At 29.4% G+C, this 24,022-nt stretch overlaps 1 protein-coding gene across 4 annotated transcripts; it reads right to left on the minus strand.

Annotated features, from left to right (window-relative positions):
- On the minus strand, positions 1 to 23,774 carry LOC107449196 (alcohol dehydrogenase class-3 chain L-like). 4 transcript variants are annotated; one of them, XM_016064668.3, is made up of 11 exons: positions 23,608 to 23,759; positions 19,755 to 19,781; positions 15,360 to 15,461; positions 13,473 to 13,614; positions 11,304 to 11,392; positions 10,338 to 10,460; positions 7,703 to 7,919; positions 6,069 to 6,196; positions 3,248 to 3,383; positions 1,577 to 1,715; positions 1 to 212 (listed from the first exon to the last, which is right to left on the minus strand). In XM_016064668.3, exons 2-11 carry the CDS (start codon positions 19,770 to 19,772, stop codon positions 176 to 178), a joined length of 1,131 nt encoding a protein of 376 aa, XP_015920154.1. In that variant the 5' UTR covers positions 19,773 to 19,781; positions 23,608 to 23,759; the 3' UTR covers positions 1 to 175. The 4 variants fall into 4 exon arrangements, with proteins under 4 accessions (XP_015920154.1, XP_015920153.1, XP_071038503.1 ...); XM_016064667.3 differs by lacking the exon at positions 23,608 to 23,759 and adding an exon at positions 19,886 to 20,195; XM_071182402.1 differs by lacking the exon at positions 10,338 to 10,460 and having other exon boundaries at positions 23,608 to 23,774.
- Positions 23,775 to 24,022: the final 248 nt, after the last annotated feature.

A 24,022-nucleotide genomic window follows, 5' to 3' on the forward strand; every position in this document is an offset into this window, starting at 1 on the left:
TTAAACAAAAATAATTTTATATTTTATTATATTCATTAAAAGAAAAAAAACAATTGTACAAAAATAAAATGCGTTATTGAATCTTAAGCAGCCAGCATAATATTGTTATCTTTATTACAATATTGAATTTAATTTCCATCAAAAATAACGTTGCCAGAGTTTGTTGTTCTTTTATCTATTCCTTCTTGTTAAAATCTATCACAGTCCTTAGCCTGTAAGAATAAAATGAAATTTATTAGTTAAAAAAGTAAAAGTATACTCTTTCAGCAAAAAGTAAAAAGCATTTTATTTAAAATTAATTACTTACATAAAAATGTAGGCGAAATTGTCTCATCATAGAATTAAAAATTTTTCTAAAATTCCAAATCAGGACAATTTCTTAACGAATTATATTTGTGATAGATTGATGTGTATATACATGAAAAATAATGAAAATAGAGAAACTTTAAGTTAGAAAGCATGGTAATAAAAAACGACCAGAATATGGTAACATTTACCGTGCTTCTGGCTCTATGGAAATGCCAAAAAGTTCAGCAATTTCAACTAAAGCACTTTGATAAACATTTTGTAAAATTAACAATAAAATGTGGTAAAATTTGGTAAATGGGGTAAAATTTGGTACTTTTATCATGATAACTTAGAGCATGACAATAAAATACTTAACTTAAGGCAACTTAAAGGTCCAACTTAAAGGCAATAGATTCGTCTATACCAAAATTATTTCCACCCTAGTCACATCAGCTGAACTTAATGCCTTGGAATCTTGTTTTATTCTAATATGTTCCCTTGTTAACGACATTAGTTCCTCACCACCTCTCCAGAGCTCGAGAAAATGCATTTTACCCCGATATGCCTCTCTCGACCACTGTGGTTTTTCTTGTTCTATTATTATCTTTATTCTCTCTCAGCTACTGTGTTATTTTCAAATTTGTTCTTCAACTTCATTTTTCCATTTTTCGATGGCTACATTAGATTTTTCAAACCACCTTTATTACTTCTAGCCCGTCCTATTATTCTAGCCCTTACTATTCTGGCCTCTCTGGCAAGTCTTGAAAAAGAGCGCCTTTTTTTGAGTGCTCGAAGCAAGTTGGCTGTTATTTTCAATTTATATACTAAATTTGAAGTGAATAAAGTTTCTAATCGATCAATTCTTAAATGCATTTTATTTAATTCCTCAGATCATAATTAATTACACACTAGATGATAAAATCGATCTTTCAAAGAAACGTCTTTATAAATATCAAAGTTATCATTTCATAAATCAAAAACTATGAACCCAACATATAAGAAAATATAAACTTCGTATACTTCTAAGGATCTACTGTAGTTGTAACTGAACTTTTATATTGCATATTTTTACTTTTTTACAATGAGTTGCTATCGTACATCAAGGTTTAAAATGATAATTTAGAGTTATTCTGTATAACAAATCCATAGTTTGAGTAATTTATTTCAAATTTGTTAAACATTAATTCTAAAGGTATACTACAATCTTAATGAAAATTGTATGTTAAAAAAGAAACATGTTTTTGTTAAAAAAGAAACATTCATAGAGAATGAGCAGTAAGCAACTTACGATTCACCGGATTTTAACATTTTGAAGCCCTCGTTGATTTTATCCAGTGTTAAACGATGCGTTATGAGCTTTTCAACTTGTATATTTCCATTCACAATTTTATCCACTAGTTGTGGAATGTCTCTCACTGCTTTGTAGGCTGAAAAGTAAATAAAAACTTTAAAGTACTGGAAATGCAGAATTTTCATTTATTCACATTGAACCATGTGAATTTACATTTATTTAAACTCAAATAATAATTAAAAAAAACAATTTTTGGAGAAATTCATTTGCTTTGACAAGACTAAATTTCTTTTTATTTAACAGCATTTCAAATTCCAACATCTTACCCGATTGTGTCTAAAAACAGTTTTAACTTCTTAATAAACATCGTTCTTTTTCTTTACAATACATTTTTAAAGCAATATAAATGCAAATAAATTTTTATGGAATAAAATTTTTCATGCAAATGCCTTTTTTAAATATTAAGAAAATTTTATTTTTTGTGGAATCTAGAACAGGTTTTTGTCAAAAAGAAGAAATCTAGATTAGTTTTATGTCAAACAAAACCGGTTCTGTCAAAACCAGTAAAAAATGCTTCTTTAAAAAAAAATTTTGAAAATAAAATAGATTTGATAATAAAAATTAATTTTAAAACATTTGTATTTTTTTATGTACCAAAACAAATAACTCAAATTGAAATCTTATACATTAATATCCAAGCCTGCTCGCTCTCTATTATAGAAATTTCTGAAAATGAATTCATGCAATCTTTCAAACCATTTTAATGGTTGCAGAATTTTTCATGACATTATGATGAGGAAACTATACATTTAAAAACGTGTTTTGAATTTAAAGGAAGGATGATTTAATGTCATTAGAGCTGAAATGAACGAAACTTCGTAAGACATAAACGATATTCAAGTTTACGAAACAAACGCACGAAACAAAATTTAATCGCTGAAAGTCTGTTATCAAGCTAAAAAAAAGAGGATAAATCATCGGGATATTTCCGGGACACGATTTTCTAATCCAGCTGCATTTAACGGCCGGATCTCCTGTAAACTTTTGTTCAGGTATCAAACTTTAAAAGAAACAAGAGATTGCATTATAATTACGACAAACTACAACCAAGAGGAAAACCTCCATAAAAGAGAGCCAGTCGTTAAGGGCCTCTGGATTGTTAGTAAATTTACTTCAGAAGCGAGACATCCTTAAGAAAGACAAACGTATAGTAGGAAAAACGTAACGCAGAGGGTGCGTTTCTTGTCTTTAAGTGACGCCATCTATGGCCATGAATGCGACTTCAGTCACACATGCGTCGCAGCTCGTTTATAGGGCGGATCCATTCATACATTCTTTCATCCATCCACAGATTATAATTTTGACCTGAACCAGTGAATGATCAATCTCCAATCCAGTACCCATAGATGTATTGATTTGTTGTGGAAGCTTGAAGGACTTTGGGACCAGACAAATTGAACGAGCACCAATCACCATTTACTACGCAGGGAGTCTTCGGTCGATTGGAGTCAAACTCACGACTCCTTGCGACCAGGCTATTCCGGCCTCATAGATTAATTGTAGATTCTCTAGTAAAAAAACTTTTGCCTGGTAAGAATCGAGATCAAAACAATCCAAAATCCGCGAAATATAATATTCTATCTAATAAATGCTCTATGCGGTACTTACATCCATAGAATGTTCCCATCAATTGCCTTCCAAAAAGAAGATCGAGAACTCCCGCTTTGACTGCTGCTCCCATATCACCCATTCCTATTATAACTGTCTTTCCCCAATGGGGATGACTCGCCTTAAATGCTTCATTCTGAAATGATATTGAAAAAATGACTCAAAATAGCTCATTAATAAAAATCCTTGGTTAGTAACTTACAAAGTATTATTAGATCGAAAGGTCTGTAAAATATTACTTAATAAAGTGTCTTCTCAGCGTTAATAATTGAATAAGTTGTTTTATCTTCAAAACTTCTAAACGATAAATATGTATTTATACCTTTTTAGGAAAATTATCCAAAGAATAATATAATGAGATGAGTAAAAACAAATCAATAAATATCAATATGAATGCATTTAATTTTCTCTAGGAAAATGCGAAAAAAATATACATATTTTTAAAACAAAATAATTCGAAAAAATTTTACAGGCATAAGTAAATAAATATGTAAAGTAGATAAAACGAAAAAGCGCATTTGTGACGAAACCTGGTAATTTTTAATAAAAAGTTTTAATCAAGCATAATAATGTATACGCAAGATGCAAGTTAATTCATATTAAGAAAATAACTTCTAATAAAAAAATTTTATCTAGAATAATATGCATATATTACACTGTATAAAACTACGAATAATACGATTAAATTACTGACCCCCAGAGTGCAGCATCCGTAAAATCCATTATACTTCGAAATCTATTAAAATCATAAAATTTTATACCGTATTACCGTACTTACAGTAAAATTTGTTTAATTACTGTGACTCAGTAAATATTACTATAACAATTATGGTATATCAGATTTTTCAGGTTCCGTGACATTATACGGTAAAAAGTACCGGCATGCAAAATGTCAGTACTTTTTACTGTAATTTTTTTTGCTGAGTAGATGTTCTTTAATCAATAGCCTTATTATATATATGTAAAAAATAAAATTGCATTCCGGAACTCAATTTATTATTTCAATGTAAAGAAACCGTTACTAAAATGGCAAAGGGGAAAATGGAATTAAAAGCAGCAGCAAAAATTTACTCAAATAAAGTGCAATATTTAAATGTAACACGTTAACAACAATTACCTTTAACCTCCTTTAGTTTCATTTGAAATTAAATACTTTTGAAGCATTAAAACACATTTAAACTGTTCGCTAATTCGATAATTATTCATTTGGTTTTGGTAATTATTTCTTTACACATTCATATTCGATTTTGTTTCTAGTGCTCAATAAAACAAACATATAATCGACAAATTTCTAAAAGTAAAGTAAATTAAACACAACAGTGTAGCATAAATTATTGTAATAATTCTCAAAACGTAATTAACTACTTAAATAGAAAAAAATTTGATTACGAATATGTAAAATAATATGCGATGAAATGTCCTTAAAAATTTAAGTAAATAAATCGATTTCTTTGGAATTTCTAATACGTTAAAATGTCACAAAATATTGTTTTAAACCATATATAGAAACTTAAAAGATAACATATATTAAAATGTACAGTTTTCGAACCGTTTAAAAATGCTTATTTATACTGGAGTCATATTTACAAATAAAGGTAGAACCGCTTTTAATAGTGTGTCGGTCGTTTACCCCAATTTCATCTAAAAGTTCCGCGCATTAGCGAAAAGGCAGGTAATAATAATAATCTATCATTCCCTAAGGAACTAAAAAGCACTTCTCATATCATCCGACATTCATATTCTTGAAGAAGAATTGTATTATCATTAAATGCACGAATTCCATTCGCCTGCAGACGATTTATTTGCTTTCCGTAAATATCAAAAGCAGCTGTAGAATATTGGCAGTTATCGATTACTGTATTTTGGAGTCCTTCAGTTAAAGTATTTATAGCGTGGCAACATAAATTTCCACTTAAATTAAGAGTTTTATTTGGAATTAGAAATTGCGTGAAAAATATAGAAGCTAATATGAATCTAAAACAAAAGAAAAATATTTTTAGAAAAGAAAAAAGAATTTTACGACTTTAAGTGTGCTTTCTTATTTGTTTTAAGGTACTTTTCTTTTAAAGTAAAGTAAATATTTTATGTATGTTTATAGGGAAACAAATTTTTTAAAGTAAATAAATGTGTGCGTAATCGTGTAAGTATCAATTATATTATCTTTTATGATTGTGTTTTATTGCTTAATTATGGATTCATATTTAAATGTATTCTCAATTTATGAAGTAAAATCCTTGTAATAGTAAATAAATGTTCAAAAATATCCTGCAAAAGCTATTGAATCAAAAAGGGGTGTAAATCTACTTCAAAAACTAATTGATGCGTAATAAAGACGTAGTTTTTATCACAGTTTAATTAAGTGAAATCTTAAAATAAGTAATTATATTTTTTATAAGAAAGAATATAAAAATTGGGATATAAAAATTGGGATATAAAAAAGGATATGGAACTCTTTAAAACAATAAATGTTTTGGTAATTAATACTTATCACAATTTGATAAAAGAAAGTTCTAATATTTAAATATTAATGTCGAAATATGAATATTCAAAAAAGTAGTAAAACTTAACAATTTCTCTATTTTTCATGGCGTATTCACAAAATTCCATAATTTGATTATTAAAAAAAATTCCTTCAATTCAATTCAATACATTCAATTAAAAAAATATATTTTGGAATTTTCCGACCTGTTTATACACTGGTGCAACTCTTGATCTGATACTATATTCTCGTAGTAATTTTGATTATTCCAATTATATGCTTTTAATATTATGCGTAATACAAAGCTGTTTTATGACTATTAAGGAATATCTTAATTATTACCATAACAGAAAGTATTCCAACAGACACGAAGCAGAAATCAACTCCTCCATTCGTCATTTTCGCTAAAGCTTCTGGAACATTAGGAACTTCCTTTGGATTTATAAAATCAGTAGCTCCCAATTCCTTGGCTAAAAATACAAAGAAAACTTTATACATGCCTTATTTCAAAATAAAATTTTTCTCTGAGTGTCAATATTTACATCTTAGTTAAAAGCAAAGCTTTATTGAAGTTTAATAATTCGTGTAACAAGTTTTTCTGTAATATATACTGCAGTATGAAAATATTGTAGATTTGTTTTTAATTTGTGCTTATTTTTTGCATAGGTTAGAATACTTAATTCAAGTACAATGTAAACTTAATTCAAGTACCCCATAATTAACTTTAAAATGAAAAAAATGAGCTTGAAATAGTATTCATTTATAATTGTAAAAAATAGTTTTCATTAACTATCGTAAAAATAGTTTTCATTGGCTATTTTACGATAATAATTTAGACAACAAGATATGAACTGCAGCAAAAGTAATAATTAAAAATTCTTACAACTCCAGCTGAAAGAAGGACGATCATGAGTTCGATCATTGAGTTAACATTAACACTTATGTCACTTACTATTGGGAACAAGGAATTATAAACAGGAAACTATCAACAAGTACAGAACTGGTTATCTACTACAAAACCTCCACGCATGTGTTAAAAAGTTCATTTAAGCACTTGCAAAACTTTACCATCATTTGAACTGATCTTACAATAACCAATGAATTGTTTTCACGTTTATATCAATAGACCACGGAATTTTGCAACTTCCTAATGATCACATAATTTCTGAAAGTGTTAGGAACATTTGTTATCATCTTTCGAAATTACCGCTTTTGCGATCAAGAGTCTTTAAAAATTAGTTTAATATCTTAAAAAGGGAATGAGCGATGTTGCATTTAAATTTCCTGGCGATGTGGACCTTAAGTTGCTTTATGTTTATTTAACATGTATAAAGCAAATTCAAAGATTTGAGAAGATAAATAACATAAAACATTGCTAAGAGCTTTAATTTCCAAGAAATATGTACTTGAAATTTACACGTTCCTGTTAGATAGCATAAGAACTTTTTTCACATTTATGGCCCTCCCACGATTTTAATTGTTCAGCAATTCCTTTTTTTTTTCTTTTTTACAACTTAATGAACTATTTTTACCAAATAATGCTTTCATTCTTAACTGCGGGAATTTCGCAACACATTGCAATTTTTTTCTTCTGAGAAATAATGTGTTATCCTATAAAGTATCGAAAAACATATATTTTTGATTCGCTTCACCAAAATAAAATAACTAATTTAGTTTGAACTTATTTCTTTTTCCCACGTTCATCTTCACTTTAAAAAAATTACTTCTGATTTTTATAAAAGTATCTCGTGTGCCATTATTAAAATAAAAGCTAACTTCATTTGTTTCCAAGTTCAGATGCCATTTTGACAAACTGTACTCTTCTCCTTTTTGGCGAAGAATAAAATCTCCAAAAATAGCAATGGTATGATATCAGTATTAGAAGAAGAAAACGAAATGATCGGAACTAGCTCTGCAGAATTTTTATTTAAAAACTGAAAAGCAAAATTAACTACCTTAGGGAATTATAAAATCACCTAATTCGTATTTCTTGGGATTAAGATCAATTCCGATAATTTTAGAAGCTCCAGCATCTCTGCAGCCCATGACAACACACATGCCAACTCCTCCGAGACCCCATATTGCACAGGAAGATCCAGGCGTCACCTTGCCAGCGTTTATGGCAGCTCCATAACCAGTCGGCAGGCAGCAACCCACCAGGCATAAAGAGGACAGGTTTGCCTTAGGGTTAACCTATTTAAGAAGCTAATGTTAAAGCTCATCAAACTAGATTTTTTAAAAATATTTTTCTGAAAATTTTGGTTTGAAAACTATTGAAAAAATTTCCAAACAATAGCATTTTTTAAGTTATGCATGACACCATGACATTTTGTTCATCAACACAAATTAGGAAATATCTTTCCATTAAGATGGTTTTAGTATTTATTAATTTTGCAACAATAGTATCAATATGGTTTTGTTACTTAATTACCACTACAACTATTCAATTCCCATTCACTAGTATATAAGACATGTTAACTCGATTCTATCAGGAAGTACCTTCAGATAAATGAAGGTTGATATTGTCGGTGGCGTGCATCCACATTGGCGACCCGGGCGTGATCTGAACTACCTCGACTAGTACATCTACTTTGCTTTGAACACTGCTTTTAATGGATTGTCAGTAGTGAACAGTTGACTTGCTATTTGTGACTGCAACATTGTGTTGCTATTCAGTTTCGATCACACAACTTGACTGCTAGCACGCGAAAAATGACACCCACAACCGTGATCTTAATATAGCTCTCACGACCAGCACTTAAAAGCCGGTGACCTTAATACAGCTCTTACAGTCTCTCGTAAAACAGCAATTAATCAACTAGTGGTATCCATTCATAGAAATCTATAACAGATAAAATTCTGGTGGAAGAGTAATGTAGCGTAACTACAACTGTTCAATTCCTATTCACTAGTATATAAGACATGCTGACTTGATTCTATATGAAGGTACCTTTCGATAGATGACGGTTGACATTGTCAATAGCCTGTGCCAATATTGTCAACGGCCAATTTAAATTTAATTAGCAGTACTCGGATGTTAGTAAATGCGAAACTATTTTATTTTATTTTAAAACCGTCGTTGAACAGCCTATCCAATATTTGAGTTTATGACTGCTAATGTTCAGCTCCGTAGACTTGTAATTTTAGACCAACACTAGTAGACAAGAGAACTTCTGAATCAATGATTGGGAGAAATTTGCCTTCTCGAAGACTTTTTGATTGAACTAACCCTCATCTGCATTACATGGAGAGGAAAACCACGAAAACTTCTCAAGGTTAGCTTGACGGCAAGATGACTCTAGCCCATGATTCATCTACCACTAAAAATATTTTACGTTAGCACTGTGGCCGGTGCGATAATTTGTTTTACATGGGGAGAAAATCCACGAAAACGACTCCCAGTAAATCTGAGGGACAAAGGAACTTTAACCTATGATCCGTCTATTACTGAGGATATTTTACGTCAGCACTGTAGTCGGTGTGAGCCGGGTGCAAACAACCATCGCTGGAATTCTAACCCGAATCACCTAATTGGGAGGCGAACGCTCTATGAATCTATTCAATAGGTTTTATCCTATTGAACATATTCGAATAAAACTTCGGATATATGTAGCGTAGATCACGTGATATTAGTTTCTGTCTAAAAGAAATAGTTGAAAACCTTGCTTCTAGATATTGCTGTTCTTGAAAAAAAAAACATGCCTATATATGTTGATAGTACCATGGCACATTTTTAGCATATTTTTTACCTACAAAATGTGATTATAAGTATGTAAATAATTAAAATATTCCACTGTTCTTTTAGTTTTGTACTCTTATCTCTCTTTTTACTTCGTTAGAGTACCACCTACTGGTAAAATTTCACTTTTAATTTTCTGACTGAAACCTCGGCATGTTTCAGCCAGGTCCATCCTGTAGAACAAAGATACGAGTCTTTAAAATTTCAGATAAATTTTAACTATTCTATATTTAACTAGATTTTGATTTTTAATTAAATTCCATTATATACAACTATGACGCCCGGTGGCTGAGCGGTAGTGCTTCGCGCTGTCGTGCCACAGGTCCCTGGTTCGATCCTTGAGCCGGGCAAGGTTGACTCAGCCTTTCATCCCTTCAGTGGGTCAATAAAATGAGTACCAAGCATGCTTGGGAGCTAAACACTGGGGTTTACGCGTTGGGCTGACCACCCAACCGGATCATCTGCCCTTGCACCTTAGAGCCCAAAGGTCAAGAAAATTGAGATGGGCACAGTAGGCCTTGACTCTCTGTGGGCTGTCGTGCCACTGAGTTTATATCCTACTATAAGAACTATTGCACTTATGTAATTAAATGGTTAAATTTTTGTTAGGTACTGTTTATATAAGCTTTTAAAAAGCAAAGAAATACTGACGGCAATAATTCACAAAAGTTATTAAGAAAAAATAAGGCATACGACAAAAAAAGTATTTCACTTTTCCCACAAATGAAAGGGAATTATTTTTCATGGAAACTCGTAGCTAAATACATCACTTCGAATGGAGAAAAAATCGTAAATTATCAATGGATGTAAAGTATTATGTAACACTACGCATTTTTGCACAAAGCTGAAATTTGTAGTTATAAGGAATTTACTTTTGCCACATTAAATTGTGAAACTACAGTATATTCAGAAAATGTGCTGATTGAAAACATTTGAGTCAAAGATTTTCCTTTGCATGTAATACGAGATGTGCCATCCATCTGCAAATTATTCCTCTGTAACAAAAAAGTGAATGCTTTTTAAAATAATTGGTACCAGTATAAAAACATATTGAATTTTTTGATGAAAAACATATAAATTTGTGAATTAGATTCTTCTAGGATATTTTTCATTAGTGAAGAAGCTAAAATGCAATATAATTGTATATAATGTGTATACCAATCAATTTTCTCCAGTATTTGTTCTTGGAGTAGTATTTGTTCTTGTTGAGGGACAGTAAAAAACCCTTTCCACAGTATCTATAATAAATCCACCCTGTATTGATGCAGTTTTAATAGTTAACAAATGTACTAATATAATAGATTATATCTAAATTAATACCTTTTGTACCTTTTGAAGATTCATCGATGTACACAAAAGTTGTAGTACTTAGTACCAAAATTAATTAAGCATCATTGACGTCAAAAATTGTCAAGCAATTTTTTTTTCTTTCTTCTTTAACGAGTTAGTACCGTTAATTCGTTCATTTTACTTTTTAGTACATAGATTATTTTACTTTTGGGTAATTTTTGTTAGCTCGGAGCAAATAAATTTAAATATTTTTTTTTCACTTTTTTATTATTCTATTTTTTATACTTTTTATTATTTTATTTAATCTTTTGCAGATATCAATTTTGTTCTGCAATTAAAAAAATAATAGAATAAAAAATAATTTTAAAAAAAAGGTATATTCCTGAATTTGCATTTAAAACGTGCATACTGATGCACAAAAAGACATGAAAGTCTATTTTTTAATATTTAATTGCATAAATTCACTTTTTAAAAGAGAAGAAATAGTTTTCAATTCATATGATAAATTACTCTCTAAAATAAAAATGTAAAAGTGTAATTTCATTTACCGGTTGTTTCATGCACATGTTGCAATTTGGATTCTTGCAAAAATCACATTCCTCACAATAAGATTCAAAAGCCAACACAACTAGATCCCCTGAAAATAAAGTAAAGCAATTTTTTCCATTCCATCTATAAGCAAGAAGCAACATATGGAAGGATAATTTTATGCGATTGATTGATATATAAACCACGATTTTTCAACCTTAATGATTATCAGATATTTTTCAACCAACCATATATTTTCAATTGGACATGTTTTTCTCGATTGTAATCTGAACGTCTCATTGTCTAAGCATTTTTGAATAAAAAGTAAATTTCAGGATAAAAACAAGATACTTTTTCACAGTATAGATTCATCATGTCTTTTCGAAGTTTCTTTAGTTTTCTAAATAGTTGTTAAAAAGCATAAACAAATAATGAATAAGGGCATTCCACACCGAATTTTTCAAAATTTCTTTTCTCTTTACTCACAATATAGTCCACTAGCAACACTAAAAGGAAACGTTTATTTCATTTGAAGAATTGATACTCAGCAACTTTTGGATTAGTGTCTCTGTCTATGTTCCGTTTTTAATTTATTTATTTCTATGATGTAATCAAACTATAGGCAATCTTAATTGACAATTTTATCGAAAAACAACCATGCAGTATCTTTCAAATGCGTATGAGATCTTCGATTAAATTAATAAGAGGAATGATGTTTATCAAGCATATAAATATGCATATTATTCCTTGTAGAAAAAAAATTAAAAATAAGAAAACAGGGATATCTTAAAATATTTAATCAAATCCTAATTTAGCTTACGTTCTAAGATAAAACGTGCTTCGTGCATCACTACATCCTTAAAAAAGAAACATTCTAACAGTTTATAGAATTGAAATAAAAAAAAACACCCAAACAGTTATTATTGGATCTAAACAACCATAAATTTGAAATGAAAAATTACAGACGAGCAATATAATGATGGTCTAACTCTAACCGGTAGTTAAGCTCATTATCTTAGAAAGGCGCTGCATACGTGGTCATAAGGTCATATAAGGTCATCGTGATGCATCGCTTTGTCGCAAGCTTTAGAACTACAATGAAAAATCTGTGCATGAAAAGTAATGCAACATAACATAGTACAGATTTTCAGATTGCATGTATAAATTAAATCTTTAATTACGTCTAGGAGTACATAAAGTAGAGATGGGAAAATCTATTAAGATGATTCGCATCTTAGAAATCCTCCGAAAATCTGAGCGAGTATACTTAATTGCAGGGGTTGGCTATGTTCTAAATCTTAAAATTGCTTAAACAATTATGATGAATTTGGTTGGCTACAAAATTTTTAGTCGTTTGATGCAAAATTTCGTGCAAAAGTTAATTTCATCGTTCTTTATCGAATTCAATTGGGTGGCCAAAACAAGGCGCGTCTTTCAGATACCAATTTCGATTTTTAAGCTTGGCATACCAATCATGATCTGTTCTTACAGCAATGGCACCCTCTCCATACACAGTACAAATGTCACGAGCATCTTTTTCGGCCTTTGAACTTTGATTTAAAATAAAAAGAAGCAGGTGTCAAAAATGCCCATTTTTCTAGACTTGATATTCCATTTTGTGATCTGAATATTAACATATACTATCTCGAAAATAAAAACAAAGCATGGGATTCCGGTTGAACAAAACATACCTTTTTTTCAAATAATCTGAAGCATTATTTAAAAAAAAGGCGAAAACTTAATTTTTGTTTAATTATAATATCAAGATATCAAATACTTCATAAGGTAGTAATATCAATAAATGCCGAATCATCGATATCATTGTTTAAAAGTTTTTTTTATGTTCCCCAAACGGATAAATCCATCTATAATTAAGAACCATTTTAGGATTTGAAATCGTTGTTTGAATCTTAATTCAATCACTATGGTAATTTCCTTATGATTTTGCCTTAAGAAATTATCCTCAAAAAGTGCTAAATAACAATTTTCAGCAATCATTCTACCCGATTTCAAAAATTTTTACATTAAATTAAATTTGCCAAATGGACTCATTAGTTTTAGCAGAGACTTTAATTAGCTTTGACCTAAATAAATTATACATCAATCAATCAATATTTTGTGTGTGTGCGCGCGCATTGTGCAATGATTCTCCTAATAAAAAGAATGCGTTAACCTTGGAAAAATTTTACCTTCTTTACATCTAGTGACACCTTCGCCAATACTTTCAATTATTCCTGCACCTTCATGTCCCAAAACTGCAGGAAAAACAAAATTATCCATCATTCCATCTTGAAAATGGACATCAGAATGGCAAATTCCTGACGATACAATCTACAAAAATAAGTAGAGAAATCCCTGTTAATATTGAAGGATTCAAACAAATTCTGATTCAAAAAAAGTGCTGATTTCGAGGGATCCTGTTAACATTGTAAAAAAACTGTTATTTAAAATTCCTATTTTGTTTGTTTTTTTCGTTGCTGACAAAACCATATCCTGATAAATGATTCCAAACGATTATTTCGTCATGCTATGGAAATCACTTATTATTTTGATTTGTTTTAGAAGATTAATTTACTTGAAATCCTTTTGCGTAGTGCAACTTTTCGATTAACTCAGTTCATTAAGAAAAACAACGTAAAATAAAAAGAATAAGTTAATGCAAAAGAATAAGTGAACTCAGTCACTGCATGAATTCGAATAGATTGAGAAACGTACTCGCGTCTGCACTTCACTGTGTTAAAAAAAATCTTTTCCTAGAACTTGATACTTTAAGTACTGTTTTGTCAACTGTGATTGTATTCTGAGTTACCCATGTATAATTGTTTCTTTTTATTTAATTTTCTACCCTTAGTGAAGAGGCAACATCAATAATCTCTTCTGATTAATATTGTTTACATTCATTGTAATGTTTGTTTGTATTTAGTTCAGTTGTAAGTAACGCTGCTTTCTGGATTTCATATTTAACGTTCTCCCCATTTGTTAAAACTCTAATTTGAAACTTTTTGAATATGTTTGCTTATGTGATTATTTTGCGCGCACTTCGAGTTATCGGTATGTCTCCGGATGCCCCTTGGGGGGGGTGAAGCTAGTTATTAATAGTCGTAAGCCTAAAAATTGGATCGGTTGTTCTACGACGGCAATAGAATAAAGTTAAAAAAAGTACTGAGATAGTCAATAAAAAAAATTTTTTTTTTCAATTTTATTAACTCATATCAATCAGCTTATTTTTTTCTTGTAGAGTTTTGCAAACTTACAATTTCGTCTACGTTTCTCTGCTCATTTATCTCTTTATATTTCTAGTAAAAAAGCTTTTTAGGAAAATCCTTGAAAAATCTAGCTTCTTCAGTAGTAGCAACTCCTCCTAATGAGAAGGCTTCTAGACGGATCAATTCAGTAATCCAGACGTAACGAATGTAAAATGCTCATTTCGGGGGAAATAAGAATGTCATAATCTCCGAACAACTAAACTGCGCAGTAGGGGAAAATAAGAATATAGCAGCGTTCGCACTACTAAAGGATCGATTTCTTGTTTATGGTAACCCCTGTAAAAGCTTCATATCTTGTAGCAGGTGTTGGTAGGACCTCCTCTAAATGCAATGCTGTTGTTGTTGACGTATACCATTAAGGAAGTTGTTCTTGTGTTCTAGTGGCGCCATCTATGGCACGGAATTCGACTTCTGTCACACCCATACTTCACACCCGTTTATAGGGCGGACCCATTCATTTATTCACAGATCGTAATTTTGACCTGAATCAGAGAACGATCAATCTCCAATTCAGTACCCCCAGAGGTATTGATATGTTATGGGAACATGGAGGACTTTGACACTCGACAGATTTAATGCGCATCAGTCACCAGAGTCTTGGGATGGCAGGGATCGAACCCACGACCTCTTGGACATGGGCCCAGTGCCCTACCAACCAGGCTATTTCGGCCTTCCAAATGCAATGTACTAAATATTAACAATCTAATTTCTTAATATACCCTTTTGATGTCAAGAAATACAATGAATATACCTAACATGTCAATCTTTAAACATCTTTATCTAATGAGAACAAAATGTTTATATACTCACCTTAATTCTCACTTCACCTTTTTTAGGGACAGCAACTTCTACATTCTCGAGTGAATAAGGTTGGCTCTTTTCCCATAGAACTGCTGCCCGGCATATAATTGGCTTGGGAAAAAAAATCAAAAATATTTATTAAATTAATTAAATTGAAAATTTATCAACTATTTATGTTAAACTAACATTATATTTAAAAATTTTGCGAATGTAATTAAATACAGAAAGGTTAACTCTGATTTGAAGAGATAAGTGTAACCTTGAAAGTAAAGCTTAGAAAATAAATCATTCTTTATGATCTTGACTAAAGATTTGTTAACAGCTAATTCAATTAACAGTTTTAAAGAGTTTTCTAATGGAGCCTTAAGTGTTTATCACTTATGCTACAACATTTAAACAGCTTCCAGTAAAGTAAAAATTACATATCTTCTTCAGACTTTTTCAATGCAACATTGTGAAAAGCGTGTTTTAAAAAAAACATGTATTGAGAAATTTAGAATATAATAGTAGAGAACATATGGACATACTTGAATGACTTATAAATGGTCCACGTATCCCAAAGATAACTCACAATGTAGAAAACAAAATACAATGTATAGTTTTCTGCATTTTGTTTAGATACTTTAGAAATTCTAAGTTTTAAATTTAGTTTTAAAGAATTCCGATAGATGGCATAGCTAAATGAATAAAGCTTAAAAGAGCAGTGTATTCAGGCATGAAATGATACTTTTTTGCTAATAATTTGCTGTTTTTATAACTGCTATGAGTTTGAAACTGTTACTCATGACTATTAGGTCAAGTTTAGCCTATCTAAAGCCAGCGATTTCTACGCTTATTTTGAAAATGGCGCAAAACGTCAATATAAAGAAAAGCCACAGTTTAATGAAAATGAAAATCGTTTGTGATTTAATTCTTTAATATTTAAAAACTTACTCCAATTCTGAATTCCCGGGGTTTATAAAAATTTTCAAAAACTGAGAATATGGCAGTGATTTTGATAATTTTCATGTAGGTACAAAGAAGCACCAAATTGTTGATTTTACAAAAAAGTTTAATTACTTTTAAAATGTTTAAGTTATTTGCCTGTTCTAAAGCCCAGATAATTCTTTATGGCAAGATTATATATATATAGTATGAAATTATCTCATTGCTTCAAGTGTAAGGCACTAAAACTATAGCTTTTTTTTATTTTCCTTGGTAACCGAGTTTCGAAAAACAGCGTTGAAGAAACAAGGGGGGCAGTCGGAGGATCACTCTTGAAAATATTTCAAATTTTACAGTCTGACATGGAGCAGAATGTCCTGTTTTCACATTCATCTACCATCTGTCGACTAATTTTGTATTTAATTTTTAATTTCAGAAGAATAAATTCTATGATTTTCCATTCAGACTGCAGTCAACCTCCCATTTTTACCTACTTTTTTTAATTGAATTTTTAAATCGTCAGTCATATTTGGAGCACTGGGTAAAAACTGAGAATTGTACTTCTAAAAGTTAGAATGTGTAAAATATAAAACTTTTAGCTTGCGAAATTTAATAATAAATGTTTCGAAATGGAAACTAAAAGAAAGCAACTACTGGAATCAGAACTATACGCGTCATACATATATAAAGAATCTTAACAATCTACTTCAATCCTATGTCTCAAATTTATTTTCGCAAGCCATACATTTTTAACTCTATCGCCTTTGAACGAGTTTCTTAGAGAGATGGCGTTCAATTATAATAAAAAGATCAAAAGAACTTTTTCCACGCTATTGTTTAATCAGTGACTTAAGAAGTGCCACGAGGAACATTAAAAATCAATCCTAGTGGCACATGTTCCAGACTGCCGGCCAAACTTTTTGACCGCACGAAACAAGTGTACTTCAAACGAGTTCAGTCACACCAAGAAGTCGTTATTCGTGTTACACTATAAACACGCAAAGACAAAACCTCGTGACATTAATTTCAAATAACGTACAAAAGAAACACTGTAAAATACATAACTATATGAATTTCACAGTTAAAATAGTTTAAACATTTTAAAGCTTGACATAGGGCCAATTTGCTGTACTTTGCTATATTGAATTAAATTGCCTTGTTTTCTGGCGTTTCTTAACCCTTAATGGACCATTGACAGTTTTCCTTATTCGATCCAATACCGCGCGTATGATTAGCTAAAACCATTTTTTATTACACTTATTTTCATCATATTTGCAATTTATTTAATAATTATTTATGTAATTATTATTTATGTAATTATTATTTATGTAATTATTATTTTTATAATTATGATTAATATTATGATAAACTATTTTAAGTATACCTAGAGGGAAGTAAACTTGAAACTTCCGGATTGTTATGGATTAAACTTGATTACAAGATAGCATAGTTCTACAAAGATTGAAATATGGTTTAAAACTTAACATTTTGTAACTCAACATTTTGTTACTTAACATTTTGTTACTTAACATTTTGTTACTTAAATTTCTGTTACAATTTAAGAATTTCTGTTACTAATTAAGAATTTCTGTTACTAATTAAGAATTTCTGTTACAAATTAAGAATTTCTGTTACAAATTAAGAATTTCTTTTAAAATATATAGTTCAATATAATATATCGATACACTGATCAATATTCAAAGAAGTTGAGCGTATAAAAAGCGCGTAATAATGTAAATGCTTTAAGTAAAATATAATTTCTGAAAATAATTAAACTTATGTGAAAATTTTAAATCGCTTTAATCCATAGTATTTTTCAAATATTAGTACAGTGACAAGTTGAACTACATTATCTTAATAAATTTATCGTTTTTTAATTTGATTGCATGATATTACTGATCACTTAAAAACAAAAATATTATTTAATTCTGCACTTTATAATGGTTGCAGCAATGTTGAATGATATCATCATTTAAAACATTGACGCTGCACATTCTTGTTGTTTGCTAGAACAGAGAGAGAGATTCAAAGGATACACGTGTTAAATTTGGAAAGCCAGATAAAAAATTTTACATTAAAATAAATTTAGTAAAAAATATATGGTTCTACTTAAAGCTAGAACAACACAACCATACTTTGAAGTTGATTCAGATAGATTTGAAACCGTACGTAACTTCTGCTATCTGGGTTCTGTAATTAGTTTTGGTAACAATATAGAAATAGACCTTAAAGTTTCTGACTGGTTTTCTAAGAACTGGTTTTTTAAAAAAGACACAATTAAAATGTTAATTTATAAGTAGGAATCTAAGCAGGTAAGCAGGAGTCCTACAGTTATAAATTTAAAATGAAGTTTAAAATTTATAAAATATTTTTCAAAATAAGAGCAAATTCGCTCTTACAAACTATATATTTCTTATGTTACGCTAACAGCTCTACAAAGACCTATTATTCCTAAATTTATAAAAAAAAATTTCTAGATCAATAATGTAATTTGAACTGAAACCTTAAAGAAATTTAAAAGAAAAAACAATACAGTATACCTAATTACATTGTTTAATTTCGTATTTTTAAAGAAAAATTCTAAATATTCTTACTTTTGTTCAATAAAAATAACAAAATTCAAATTTAGACAAAACAACAAACTTAACATAAAATCAACATTCAAAATTTCAAAGAATTACATAATAAACTTTTTTTGTTATGCGTGTTAGTGTGCGAAAAGGAATTTTATCAAAATCAAAATTCATTTAAAAACGTATTTTAAATACATGAAAATTCTGAAATGTTAGAAAATTCTGACCACAAAAAGAATTTAAAAGTCAAAAATTAATTTGTGAAAATTAATTTCATTTGTCCTTATTCACTTAAATAAGAGTCCAAATATTAAAAGCAAATCAGAAAAAAATTAGTTTCATTTTCGTCTGTCAACATAAGAAAAAGCAACCCTAACATCATTTCTAAAAATCGGTGATAAAAATTTTAATGGGTTTTAAAAAGCTAATAAACTGAAGTTGAAATATGAGTAATTAAAAAAATAAAAATTTTCGTTAAAATCGTAGACTTCCTTCCAGTCGGCTATCTTAAAAAGCAAATACTGTCAACAATCAGATGTTTAAATAGCATTAAATTCTAGCGTAGATCATTATACATAAAAATATACACAAAACTACAGTACTATTTGCATCCGAAATATGACTCTATAAAAGAAGGAAAAGGCTGATATTGCCATCTATTAAAAAAAGACTTTGCGAAGCAATATTTGACTTAATTAAAAAGAGTACTTTTTACCAAAAAGAAAAATACATAATTGCGAAATTACAAGGATACTGATAAAATAAAATTTCTAAATTCAAGCAGAAAGATTTCAAGGCAGAGCTGCATTTATCAATTTGACATGTACGATTTTCGAACTTAAACAAATTAAAAATTTTAATAATTTTATAAAATTAATAAGAGTACAAAATTGATTTTTCAGCTTACTTTTCCAGCTGTTGCCATTATGTGAATCTGGAAGAAAATCTTATTTAAGATAGAAAAATATATATGCAAACAATCGTGAAAGAGAAGAACAAAAACATTTGAACATGAAAAAAATACTATTAGCAGCTTACCTATAACCGCAAAAGATGCAAATATCCGTTGTATTAAAATGTTACTCTGTTAAATGTAAATTATTCTGCCTCTGTTTAACTATAGAATCACGCGTTTAAAGAGGAAGTTTAAAGCAATTTAAAATACAAGGTTAAAAATGAATGTAAAGGAAAATAAAAATGTTGCGCTAGACACATATATTATCTTGATTACCTTGAAATTCAGTTTCGTTTTTTTCTTATTTCTATACTAAAGTGAAAACATGACTCATGTCATTTTCATATGATAACAGTGTTTATATATTTATTGATGCTTTGTTATCCTTTAATTAATTGAAAAGTGGGGGATTGGAGTTTTTATATGCAAACGTGATTCCTTGCAATAATCAAATTTAAGTTTTGTGACCAAAACGTTAGAAAAACTACAGAAAGTAATTGAAATTAAACAAGTAAGGAAAAATTGTAAAGCATAGTTATTTTAATTTCAAAATTTTATAACTTATCTACAGATACATAATATACATAAATGATTGCAATCAATTTGTATTAATACTAATAATGGGAAAAAGTAATCGAAATTGTTAATGAATGGAATTTTAATAACTAAACACTAAGGTTTTATTAACATGAAACTTTTTTAAAACTTATAGAATAAATTATTCAATGTCAGAATACACATATTAGAATCATGTGTGTATTTTCATTAAGATAAAAAATTTAAATAATTTAACAATTTTTAAAAAAAATCCATTATCGTAGTTTCGGACATGCTTGTTGTATAATAATATTATGTCCTAGGCACTTAATTGCAAGTAAACTACTTAAATTATGCATAAAATACATCATAAATTAACTGCAAAAGGAAAAAATGAAAGTAAAAACAAATTTTACATTTTTATGATTTGAGAAACATGAGAAAATAGGGAATTGATTTATTTATCTTTATAAAAGTAAACATTCTTTAGAATTTTTTTCGATGATCAAGGCAGCAACGCTTGATAAAGGCATCAAAAGCATCAAGCTTGTTTTGCAATAAAAACAACATTTTTGCGCATACACTATATTCTATTTTTTACTTTAATTATGCATCTCATATAGACTATAAAATTCGATTAGTTTTAAAAGAAAAAATAAGAAAGAACCAAGTCATTCCAATGCTTTGATTTCGTTATTTTAACGGTTTGCAATTTTATTCTTCAAAAAAGCATTAACACAGCTTAACAGAATAAGAATAAATAGCTAGGAACTTTAAGTCATAATAGTAGCATGTATGATAAAAGTGCGCCCCAAATTCAAATCTCAAGTAGTTCCAAAATTTAATTTTATTCATTGTCATACCATTTTTTTATAATTTTACTGACTAGAGCTTTATCAAAAATTATTCAAATTGCATTTTCAAAATATCTCTTATATTATATCTCCTCTTTTATTATAAAAAAAATTAACCTGAATGCAAAATCAAAATTCATTGCTTTCAGTAGTATTGTTTAAAGTTTTGATAAAAGTTTACGTTAACGAGTATAATTGTCCTTTATTTCTTCTTATCGAATCACGTTATTAGTTCTCCAAAAGGTTTTTTTTTTAAGGCAAAGATGATTTTCTTTCAAATCCTGGAAATCATTTATTTTGTTATAACTATAACACGTTCACAAAATGTTCATACATAAAACTACAAAGAAATATTAACTTTACAAAACTAATGATGACTAAGAAGTAATTAAGGCAGTTTATGAGTGGATAAGCCAGGCACAGGTTCTCTTAGTCTACAATGAAATCAATATATTAAGATTTTATATAGCACAGATATTAAAAGTTTATATTTTATACATCCTTCTCTTGTATAAAATCTTTCAAGTATTAAAAAATCATTTTTATTGATCAAATATTCTATATTTTCGTAACCCATTTGAATCTAAAGCCCTTTTAACGCGTTGACTGTCGCGTCACCCATATTCGGATGACAGCAAAGTTTCTGATCGGGCCGCCACAACCGTATTGGGGTGACGCTTATTTGACTACTTGCGAAAAATATTCGTGTGTATTTGAAAAGATATTTCACAGGAAGTAACAAAACTATTGAATTGTTATAAGAGCATTACTAAAATGATTTATTAAGAAAATTATTGTGAGCCTCATGAAATCTTTCTTGTTCACTGCTATTTGACTCACTAAGAAATAAGTTTTCCATTTTTCTTTTCGAAATTTCAACTTATTAGGGTAAATATTTCAAGTTATACTCCTCTTTACTCGGCAAAGGTTCAAACTGATTGTGTAAAGTGGCGAGATCAGAAACTGATGCGAAGCAACGGACACAAATAAACAGACATGATACCATGGAAACAAACGGAGCGATATATTATTCCAATGACCACCGGAGACTCTTATTATTAAAATATCGGTGGGGGTACTCAGCAAAATACGCTTCGTACAGCGGTATTCGTGGCCTGAAGGAGATTTCACTGTAAGCGCGTTTTTTCGAAAAAGAAACAAGTGCAACACAAGTGTTTCGCTATGGTTCGCAACACAAGTGTTTCGCAGAAATAAAGTGGTTCTGTTTACTATAATATAAATATTTATCTTTAAATCTGTTTCCAATGTTTGCACAATGCTTTTTGAAACTAAAGTGGTAGATAGCAGAAACCACTTGGATTAACAAATTGTACACACGTCTTTCATTCATCCGTTTTTTTCATATATATTCCACTTTTTATGGCAAAACATTAGTGGGTTGATAAAAGTGCTTTGAGGTTAAGAAAACAATTTGCCTCAAAATTATTCACTTCGCTTTTCAGTGCATGAAAAAGGATAAAAAATAACTACAAAATTGGCCTAGACTTAAAGCATTAATTGAAGTAAAATTACATTCAACTTGTTTGCTCACTGCATGATTTTTGTAGAAACAACTCAATATGTGGTTGGCTAAAATGCTCACTTTGTTTACCCGATGCAAACATCATATTACTTTATAATATACAGTCAAAAATTGTTTCAAAACACTTTTGGGTGTTCTATGCCCTCAACTAGGAAGAATCGCAATAAAAATTAAACTCGAGTGTTTATCATGTTAATACCTCCAACTAATAATAATAATAATAATATATATATATGTATAAACAATTCCACATTTCATTCTAATGAATGAAGAAAACATGGGGTGGTTTTTAAGTTACCCCTCAATATGAGGTAACTCAAGCCAGCAGTAATGAATTCAGTATTTTGCTCATGTTAATTACAGAAAAATGATTGAAAGGTTAAAATAAATGCGCATATACTGATGAAATTATTGAGTAATAAATACAAAGATATAAATAATACTATTTTTTACATTTTCAATTCATGAAATTTAGATATTAAGTTAGAGGAGAAAAAATCAAGCACCTCGAAATATTTATCTCCCTAATTAATGCCAATCATAATAGTTTAAACAGCAATTAAAAACTGTTTCGACAGTAAAGAATTAAAAAAATTAAATATTATTTCTAAAAATAGAATTATTTACTGTTATGTATTTTATTTATAACAATATTATGGACTTCCAAAAGTAATCCTATAATATATTACAATTAACTCGGAGTTCTCTGGTCTGAAATATTTACTAGAACAATTAGGAAAATAAAGTTTTTAAAAATTAAACGTACTAATAATCTCATATAATGAAACTGCACAAAAATCTTAATATGAATTTTTCTCGATAAAATACATAAAATCTTTGCATAATAGTAAAAATATTATCGTAAATTTACCTATTTAACAACTGCAGATGTCGCGTGTCTCAAAGTTTGTTCAATTATATTCAAAAATGCAACTATAGTTTGGGGAAATACTTAAAGTTTAAAATCACTTCGAGCTTAACTGTATGATTTTTTTTATTCCTTGTCCAAGATTTCCTTTTAACAAACTACTCTTTTTTATCTTTCCTGACCATTCGTCTCACGAAGGTAATAGAAATCACAGGTGGTTAAAGGTGAAGGTGAACAGGATCGTTCGTATATTAGTTACTACGTAGATCTTTCTGCCAACAATGCAAAAAGATTTAAACTAAACAAAATTAGCCTTGAAGAGAAATATTTCACTACTCATCTCAGTGTTTCTTGTTTAATAAGGTCTGTCTGGACTGTTGCGCTGCGGCAAATCTTGATTCAACATCTGTTTATATTC

Source organism: Parasteatoda tepidariorum, chromosome 6 (assembly GCF_043381705.1).
Source record: "Parasteatoda tepidariorum isolate YZ-2023 chromosome 6, CAS_Ptep_4.0, whole genome shotgun sequence".
NCBI classification, from domain to species: Eukaryota; Metazoa; Arthropoda; class Arachnida; order Araneae; family Theridiidae; genus Parasteatoda; species Parasteatoda tepidariorum.

Excerpts from the sequence above, each read along its gene's own strand:
- LOC107449196 (XM_016064668.3), bottom strand. Across the intron at positions 13,615-15,359 it reads AAGGTGAAGTGAGAATTAAG|ATTGTATCGTCAGGAATTTG; the intron begins GTGAGTATATAA and ends TTATTTTTGTAG. Across the intron at positions 6,197-7,702 it reads TCCCAAGAAATACGAATTAG|CCAAGGAATTGGGAGCTACT; the intron begins GTGATTTTATAA and ends TTGTATTTTTAG.